This window comes from Plectrocnemia conspersa, unplaced genomic scaffold (genome assembly GCF_051122295.1).
Source record: "Plectrocnemia conspersa isolate PC_06_02 unplaced genomic scaffold, ASM5112229v1 ptg000006l, whole genome shotgun sequence".
NCBI lineage: Eukaryota > Metazoa > Arthropoda > Insecta > Trichoptera > Polycentropodidae > Plectrocnemia > Plectrocnemia conspersa.
The window spans coordinates 23,053,233-23,063,088 of NW_028277170.1; the positions used below are offsets into that span (position 1 = coordinate 23,053,233).

At 33.3% G+C, this 9,856-nt stretch overlaps 1 protein-coding gene across 1 annotated transcript; it reads left to right on the plus strand.

Moving 5' to 3' along the window:
* On the plus strand, positions 1-9,171 carry LOC148234548 (protein-lysine N-methyltransferase SMYD4-like). Its single transcript, XM_088188464.1, has 8 exons — positions 1-240; positions 3,451-3,535; positions 4,769-4,896; positions 6,650-6,811; positions 7,090-7,227; positions 7,295-7,490; positions 8,107-8,369; positions 8,516-9,171. The coding sequence occupies exons 1-8, from the start codon at positions 71-73 to the stop codon at positions 8,691-8,693; spliced, it is 1,320 nt and encodes a 439-aa protein (XP_088044590.1). The 5' UTR covers positions 1-70; the 3' UTR covers positions 8,694-9,171.
* Positions 9,172-9,856: the final 685 nt, after the last annotated feature.

A 9,856-nucleotide genomic window follows, 5' to 3' on the forward strand; every position in this document is an offset into this window, starting at 1 on the left:
ACTTGTGTTGTGAACGCCCCTGGTCCTGCACGTCTCGAGCTGAGTTCCGGTTTCTCGGGTCGTTTCAACGATGGACCGCCATCTTCCGTCGGCGTCGGGGAGTAGAGGGGAGATCGAGATCGAAAACGTAGAAAAGCTGTTCACTGACATGTTGGACACCGCGGCGGCCTTCGTCCCCAACTTCGATCGCCGCAACGAACTGTCTGCTGTTATGTCCGTTCTGGTTAATGAGCCGGCCGTGTGAGTATTATGATCTTTATTCTTCTAGACTAAGTCGGTATCTTGCGGAACTATTATCCCGATATTTAGGCGGAAAACCGGCGGCGGCGGCGGCTGCGGCGGCGAGGGGGTGGAGGTGGAGGGGGGGAAGGGATGGGTCCGAACAAAGGAATGTATGCTTGAAACATCTAACCGCCGCTCGATGAGATACAGAATCTACCGTATAGACTCGTTAGGATGGTTTTTGTCTTGTTTCGGCTGATCAACAGCAATTTTTTTCCAGTAAACAAATAGTAATTTACGTACTCGAAGGGGTGTCTTTGTCATAAAGGAATGTATGATTGAATCATCTAACCGCAGCACGATGAGGCACAGAACCGTCCGTATAGACTTGTTAGAATGAGCTCTGGCTAATCAACACTGCAAATGTTTTTTCTTCACAATTCACATACTGTAGGGGGGTGTCTTTGTTATAAGGGAATGTATGGTTAAATCACCTAACTGCCGCAAGGTGAGGTACAGAACCTTCCGTATAGACTCTATGATGGGTTCTGGCTGATCAACATGGCAAATTTTTTTTTCATAATTCACATACCCTTGGGGTGTCTTTGTTATAAGGGAATGTATGGTCGAATCATCTAACCACCGCAAGATGAGGTACAGAACCTTCCGTATAGACTCATTAGAATGGGTTCTGGCCGATCAACTCTGCAATTATTTTTTTTCATTAATACAAACAGTAATTCACGTACACGAAGGGGTGTCTTTGTTATAAAGGAATGTATGGTTGAAACATCTAACCGCCGCACGATGAGGCACAGAACCCTCCCTATAGCCTCGAACACAAGGGTCTCTTTGTTATCATATCATTTTATTTGAACAAAGAATTGGCGATCATCTGATGTAATTTATGATCTACGGCGTCGATGCCGAACTGTATATTGAGAATAAGTATTGTTCTGAATTGGCCGGGTTGGAAATAACGTTGATTCCTGACTAAGACGCGCCCGTTGGTGTTAGCGTATTAATTCACCCTTGGCTAGAAGGTGCTGTAGCTATGTACTATCTATATAGCTGAGGTCGCCAGGTCAATATTTGAGTAGCTACATCGACATTGTTAAACCAAATCTGTCCATATGCAGCGTAGGGTATTAGGTCTAATGCAGGGTCAAATTACAATTTTCAGTAGATAAAAAATTAGGTACTTTCCTATTATCGCGGATCAATTTTATTCTAAATATTCGTTTATTTATACATTTTATTTATTTATATATAATTATAAAATTTTAAGTAGATTTGTTGCAGAGGTACTCATGGGGTGTGCAATGTCTGACCAATGCTCACTCGCAACCACTTGTTCACACCTAATATGTTTAAATTTTAAAACGTTTTGCTACATAATTGTTTTAAAATTTAAACTGGTTAGATGCGAACGAGCGGAAGTGAGCGCTGGTCAGAACAGTAAACACTCCATGAATAGCTCTGCAAAGAATCTACTTAAAAAATGTAATTTATGATTGTATATAAATAAATAAAATGTATAAAAAAATTAATAAATATTTTATTTAGAATAAATTTGACCCCTGATAATAGGAAAGTATCGGCGATTGTAACATCGCGTTTTTGGCACCGTATATATACTTAAACCCACTTACGTCTGATGTTCTTTGTCTTCGGTGACATCCATATTTTGACTGGCCAATGATGCAACTTGCCGATCTAGTCCTAACTTACATGATAATATTGTTTTCGTTTGAATTGAGTCCCTATACGCATGCATTTCTAGCTAGCGTTGATCAATGATCAGTCAATGGCGCTCAATTGAGATCCCCACAGTTAGCTATATTCAACGCCAATGCGCCCTAGTCCTAAAACTTTACATTACATGATTATACTTTTCATACATATAAAGATTCTCAAAGACCTGGCTAGTACACTTGATGAGGCATATTGCACTAATTTTTGTACCATGACCATATTGTTGCGGTGTGATTTTGTAACGTAGCTTTCACTGTACCGCTTCTAGTCAATATGGCAGATATTGAAAATCAATAAATACACACCCCTACTTTGTGTAAGTAAGTCTTTAGTGCACTTTGACAATGATATATTTACACAGCATCATTGTTCCGTTACACCACATGGTCAAAACATCGGAAATGAGAAACAACACTATACAAAAACAAATACCAAATTATTTTTTAGATAAAATTTACAAAATTCGTCAATATAGAGTGAAAGTTCTCGATAATTTGCTTGCATTGAAAGTGTTAAATGTGACCGACATAGTTCCTTCTAGTTGTGGTTCAAAGCCCTGGTTATAATGCATGATGCAACATTTTGCAAAAATGACCACAATTCAGTATTTTTCAACATGGAAGAGACTATGTCGGTCACACTTAACAATTTCAATGCGAGAAAATTTTCGAGAACTTTCACTCGATATTGACGAATTTTGTAAATTTTATCTAAAAAATAATTTGGTATTTGTTTTTGTATAGTGCTGTTTCTTATTTCCGATGTTTTAACAAGGGAGTGTCATGGAACAATGATGCTGTGTAAATATATCAATGTTAAAGTGCACCAAAGACTTGAATTATGTATGGAACAACATAGCTCAGGAACTTTTGCGTTTTTTTTGACGAAATTTTAAATTGCGTTTTGTCATAAATTCGACTCTGCGTCTAATGTCTTTCTTCAGGTCTTCCAAGATCTATATTATCAATTTGAGGCATACAAAAGTAGGTTATCATGAATAGCGATATCTCAGCGGATGTTGGTTTTTAGGTGCTCCAACGTTTCGGGTTTGTTTGTAAACCCCACAAAAAAGAAATACAACTGCGTTAAATCCAATGATCTTGGCGACCAGTTGACGTTATCAAAATGTGAAATAATTTCATGCAAAACATCAACGTTGCACCCAATGTGTGACAAGTTGCGCCATCTTGTTTTATTCGACTGCAGCCAAAATGAAACCGACGTCAAAACAAATTTTTTTTTCATTTTACCCAATTGTTTTTGGTTCCGGAACGACTTCAAGAGCTACGATCGCGTCCTCTTAATGTCTTTTAGTCGGGATGTCTGCGTATCTTAAAAATCAAAGAGTCTTCGTGTGTCAAGTTGTATTCATTGGCTGAGTGCTGGTGGAGTAGTTGAGTCGATCTGCCACTCTGTGACTCATACTTGTGAACATTTCAGAATTTACTCAATTTCTAATTTAATTTTTTTTAGGATGACTGCGGATAACTGGCTCAGAAAAAATAAGGAGAGATCGGAAAGATACCGTAGAAGACCAATGAGATTGCCGCAACCAGAGGTAAGTCAAGTGGTGGCTAATTATAAATATATTAAATCTTACAGCTAAAATAGCAATTTTTTGTTTAATCCTTTCACTGCAGCTGGTATTTTTGCACGCCATTTCTCACTTGTGGAGGGCACCTATTAATATCATAAAATCTTTAAATATTATAATTGATAAATTAAAGTAATTTTCAGCCTTAAATTATATAAAAGAATAGACTTAAATAACACTATATTGCCGGGTTACTGAAAAATTCCGTTTTTTTCTGGACTATCGTTATCGACGGACAAGGCAATTTTCCGTTTTTAAAAGATCATACGTAAACTTCGGGCAACGAAGTATTCCGTGTTTCGATTTCAAATTTATTTTAAAAATATAATAAATAAAAATTTTAATAGTGTCCCACATTTTTTTTTGTCATTTCACGCATCTAGGATTCTTTTATTATATATACATAAAAATATTATTTTGCCTAAAATTTCGAATAGCGAATTGTTTGATGGATTGGTATAAACTCACTAAGCTGTTGTGCAAAACTTTTTTATATCAACATAATTTTTTTTTTTATAAAAGTGTATAAATAATAATAATTAAATTTAAGTCTAATTTTATAAAAACTTTTGTAATTTTCGGAGCAGATCTTTATGCATGCGGATTCTCCAGTAAAGGGTGAGTCAAAATAAAAAAAAATCATTTAAACCCCATAAAAATTAAAGCCGCTATAATTATTTTAGTGAAACATTAAAAATTCTCATATACGCGAAGATCGCACGCGTTTTGTTTTACCGTTCGCGCGCGACTGGCCTGCAGATTAAATATTAAGGTGCCCGAAGCGTACTGGCGATTTTCTTGATGGCATGTATAGATGCCATTTGCGGTGAAAGAGTTAAAAAGGCGAAAATAATGTTGTACAATATTAATCATAAATAATGTTATGAAATATTTATTGAAAATAAACATAATATTTTTTTTCAAAACCAAATATGTTTTTGAATATTGAAACTAGTTTGTAATATTTAGCTCTAATTCCTTTATACAATTGAATAACCCTTGGGCTGCTATGCTATTTTTGAAAATCCTCTCACATTTTCATCAGTTAGTGCTACACAATAATCAAATTAAATATATAAAAAATGTTTCATGACATTGAAATGACGTCTACGAAAGTCATTAAAATTTTTAAAGTTATCACAAACAATGATGTATAGTAGCCAAAGGGTTAATAAACTGCTTTTACTTTTATTGCAGGGTTCTCAATCAAGCGCTGGCGGTGTAGATTATTCCAACTCTGATCTGAGACGGCTTGGTAAAAACCCTAAGCTATTCCGTGGAGATCATCCGACTCTAAAGGGCGCATCAATAGCTCTTGGAATGGAGTATGTTTAATTGTATATACATCCAATTCTCTTTTTTCATGGGTATACGTTCCTACCGTGCAAAAAAAGAAGGTGCACATATAAAAATGGTAGATACGTTCCATTACATACAATAAAGGCAACATTGCAATGCATTTTTTTTATTAATGTATATTTTTAGTTTTTTTTTTTAACTATGTTAAATCGAAAAATCATTGCAAAGAAAACAATTGGTCTATTTTCTTGGACCCTGTTAAGTTGTAAACCATGGTATAAGAGAATTGGGTGTAAATGCCAAATGATTTTATGTTGTTTGTAAGTAAAAAATGATCTCTTAACACGTGTGCGTCGAACACTGCTCCTGTGGCCATACAAACATTATAGCCTCGCTGTGGACACTGGAGTTGTGTTCAGTCAGATAGTATGATGTATGTTACTCAACATCTTTAGCTCAGCACTATAAAATACTTTTTTCAATCGCTTAGTTTAATAATGTTTCATTTGCTACGATAAGCGTTTTTGCGAAATAATTACATCTAGCTACACTTAAACTTATCTTATTTTTTACACTATTTTAACTGCTATAAATTGATTGCTTTTCTTTTTAACTTTTTTTGCTCGCAGACATGTTATGATTTAGGGTATAAATTTGTGTTTATGTCTATTTAAAAAATTACAAACAAGAACATGTGGTAGTGGTTTTGAGTATATTATATATGACCATAACATTACTAATAAATTAGAATCAGAAAGTGAGAATGAATTTTTTCACAATCCATCGCAGAGAAGGGTAATCTTCTAAGGAACAACAATTTGGGGAAAACATAAAAGGAGAAAAAATCAAAATGTGGTATCAAAGATTAAATGCTTGTGGGATTACATATGGGGTCTTGTGTTTTATCCGTTTATGGTGGATCTGCAGATGAGTTACGAGGAAAAGGCTATACAAAAAAGTAGTCCAGAACCGTAATAAGGCATTCTTTTTATGCACCTCTACTCACTCTGCCACAATAATCAAAAACAGAAAACATTGACGAGCTTCTAGTGGGAAGGATAGTTCAAAAAACACAAAGAAAAGCTTTATTATTATTTTGTCCTAATGTCTAGAAACCGTTCTTTAAACATTTTAATAAATGTTATTTGTAATTTTATAGTACATTTTTTTTTATAAAATGCCACATTTTGAAGTGTATTTATTTTCCGTAACTCATGTTAAAATTTGTTGTTTTAGTGTATTTTATAAATGCCACATTTTTGAGCGTATTCTTTTTTATAAAGTATGTTGTGTGTTCTTTTATAATATATTATGATATAAGTATTTTACATACTATATTTTTTTGTATAAAATACCATGTGTTCTTGTTTTTATATATTTTTATTTTTTACTATAATACTTTTATGTAAAAGCGAGCGAAAAAAGTAAAAGTTATATAAAATACAAATCTTGTTGTTTTACGATTTAACATTGCTATATTTAGATTCCGCATCATTGTTCCATGGCCACACGTGTTCAGAACATCAGATTGATTTAGTCAACATTATAGAAAAATAAATCCTATTTTCTTAATAGTTTTTTTGTCTTAAAAACTCACATAATTTATCAGTCATGAATTAAAATTAATAACTTATCAAGAAGGCCACTTGTAAAAATACTGACAACTTATGTCTGTTGTATTGTAAACATCTTCGTCCTCTCTCAGTTCAGATTATTTTATTCCAAACGTCTGATTAATATTGTATAAATAATAACCGCAATAATATATTTAAATTTCAGATTCAATCAAGAGCTAGGACGTCATCTCATCGCCCTCGAAGACATTCCACGAAACTCTGTATTGTTTTCAGAAAAGGCATTTTCGGTCGTTAAAGTACCATTTCTGGAGCATAACTCCAATTGCGATTATTGCTGGAAGATAATTGGGAGCATCTCTTATCGGTAAGGGAAATTATAATTTAAAATTAGTGCAATTACAAGATACTAGGCTAGTAAAAATGAAAGAAAAAAATCAGAATATATTCAATAGAAAGTCGAGGAATATATAAAAATTTTAATTAATAAAATATACATAAACAAAACTAAATCATAGATTGTCCTGTGGTTTACCATCAGCATACTTAATGTGTAAGGCATACCTGACTCGTTGGTTTAATAATTGTAATTTGCACATAACTTAAATTTATTTACCTGCAATGCAAGATATACATTAATTTCAGGTGCAATATATGCAATAATGCTCGTTACTGCACGGAGTTGTGCCTGAATAATGATCTCAGCAGTGTGCATCGTTACGAGTGCATGGGCTCTGTTATGGGGCTTTGGGAGGGCGTTGGCTCCGGTTATTTGGCCGTTCGGTAATTTCTTTTTTTATTTTCTTATTAAATAAGTTGTGATTTTTTTTAATTATTTTTTTTGCGATAGAACTCTGCTGAAAGGCGCATTCGAAAACGAAAATTTGATCTTCGGACTGGATGTTACTGAGTGCCAACAACCATATGCTAACGTGGAAACTTTGATTAATAAGATCAATTCTTCGACAACCGGAGAATATATTGATGCTTATATGCTGAAGCCAGCCATGCATATGGCAACAACTGATTTAAGACTTTACTCCATTGTAAGTATAAAACAATTTTTATTTGCGACGATATCTTTAGGGTAGTGGTTTCTACTCTTTTCTATGCTTCGTTGTACCCGTTTACACCTCTCATAAAAGTAACAGCATTTCAATCATATACTTTAGGTGAACAAATTCAACTAAAAAAAATAGGGTTTTACCTTAAAAATAGGAATTTAAGAAATTGTGATTTGTGTGATTTACAAAAGAAAATAACATAGATTCACAAGTGTGGCGATCATTTTAAGCTACTGTTGTGCTTTTGGGTTGCATGTCTGTCAGTCACTCTTAATTTAATTTTCAATTTACAAGATAATATGGTGTTGTTTTGAATTTATATTGCATTTTTAATTTGACTCACCCTGTAGTTTAATGTAGAATAGGTAAAATGTAATGAACGAATATTGCTACAAAAAGAAAATGTTAATATTTTCAAGGCAATCTAAAATCCTCATTAGACTAAGCTGTACGTACTGTCCAGCTACAATTATCTAGTTGTCATTCATTTCTGCAGTGTTATGATATAATTTCTTCTGGCTCTTTATATATTATTAGCATATATCAATATTTATGTATTATATGAATCTATACATGTTTCATGGAAAAATGTTTGCAGGCATCCGTGACAATGATGATTTATCTGAAGAGCTACGGAAACTTCTTTAGCGATTTTCTTTTCAAAAAGTTTCCGCACGTTGCTCATGGTGTTATGGAGCAGTTGGTATGTTATATGTTGCTGAAGCACATATTACAGATCATCGCTAACAGTACTCTGGTTACCCGATCCATCGGAAACAGAGATACTGTGGACATTGGATGCGCTCTGTACACTGCATCATCGATGATGAATCACTCGTGTGTTCCGAATACACGAAACAGGTAAATACAATTTTAATAACTTATGTTTTTCAACAAATGTAACAGACCTCATTTATTACTTGATTTTTTTTGTCACATTTGTGGTTGCAGACAAAAATAACTTCTTTGCTCGCAGTTCATTTTAACAATTATTTGATTACTTTCAGAATCACCAACGAAGGGAAGTTCGTAGCAGTTGCCTCCACTGACATTCCCAAGAATACTGAGGTTACAAATTGTTACAATGTTCAAGCTAGCATTTTACCGAGCTGGGTGAGGCAAAACATTTTATTTCAACAGTATGGATTTATGTGCCAGTGTCCGGCTTGTAAGGAGCAAACTTAAATTTACCCATTGTCTTGTCTATTTCTGTATTGGTACTAATTGGACCAAAAAATCATATCCTTAAAAGGAATATTAATAAGTGTCAGTATATCTTCCCAGTAATGGGAGGAGGCAATTAAACCAAGTTTATGAGCTATATAGCATTAAGAACTATGTCATTACATATATTAGACTAGAAATATCAGGCTTTTATATCGTCATACAAATAGTGTGACGAAATTATATTGCATATTTTAAAGAACACGATGAATGAGGAATTGTAAAACTTCTTATTTTGAATCTCAGCTTATTCTACATAGTATAGATGCGAAAAATTCACAGTAATTTTTCTCATAGAACAATAGTTTTACTATTTGTCTCGGTTAATATTAAGTTTCCTTTTTATTTTACATTTATAACATTTTTTTGCTATCTATGACGTATTGAATATTAATCAATGTTTGTATCTTATAACTTAAATAAAGGAGCAAAAAAATTACAACTTTTAATTATTTTAACACATGAACGCCGGGAGACACAAGTGTTCGTACATGGACGGGGCGAATTTGCAACTTTTTGAAAAAAGAATTCTCTTTTACAAAAAAATCATAACTTCTTTTCCAGTGCATATTTAAACACAAAATTTTGAGAAGTTGTCAATCAGTATCATGTCTAATTTTACAAAAATATTATCTTTTCAATTAGAAATTGTCAGTAGTACTAAACAATTTGCACTGTATTTGATTTACAATATTTATTATACAGATAATAATTTAAGTTCCTAAGTCAAATCATGTAAAATAAGGACTACCTCAAAAAAAAAGTTACAACATAGTTTATAGTCCTCGAGGTGGGAATACCATCTGCGCAGAATGGACCCACTATTTATTCTACATAAAGCAAATTAGAAACAACAATTTTACGACTAAGAGTTTATTTTGGTGTCGAAAGCAGGGATACACAATCCGCAGCCCGTTTTATGATTTAAGAAATAGAAAATTTTTATTTTTTTTTACCTTCATAATTTGAAAATAAATATTTTTATGCAATGATTTTTTTTAACCTATATGCTTCAAAATATATAGTATTATTTGTTATATATATACATGAATATTCTGATAAGTTTGATTAAAATAATATAGTTTTAAATTTTCGTGTTTGGATATGTTCGGTGGAGGCCATGG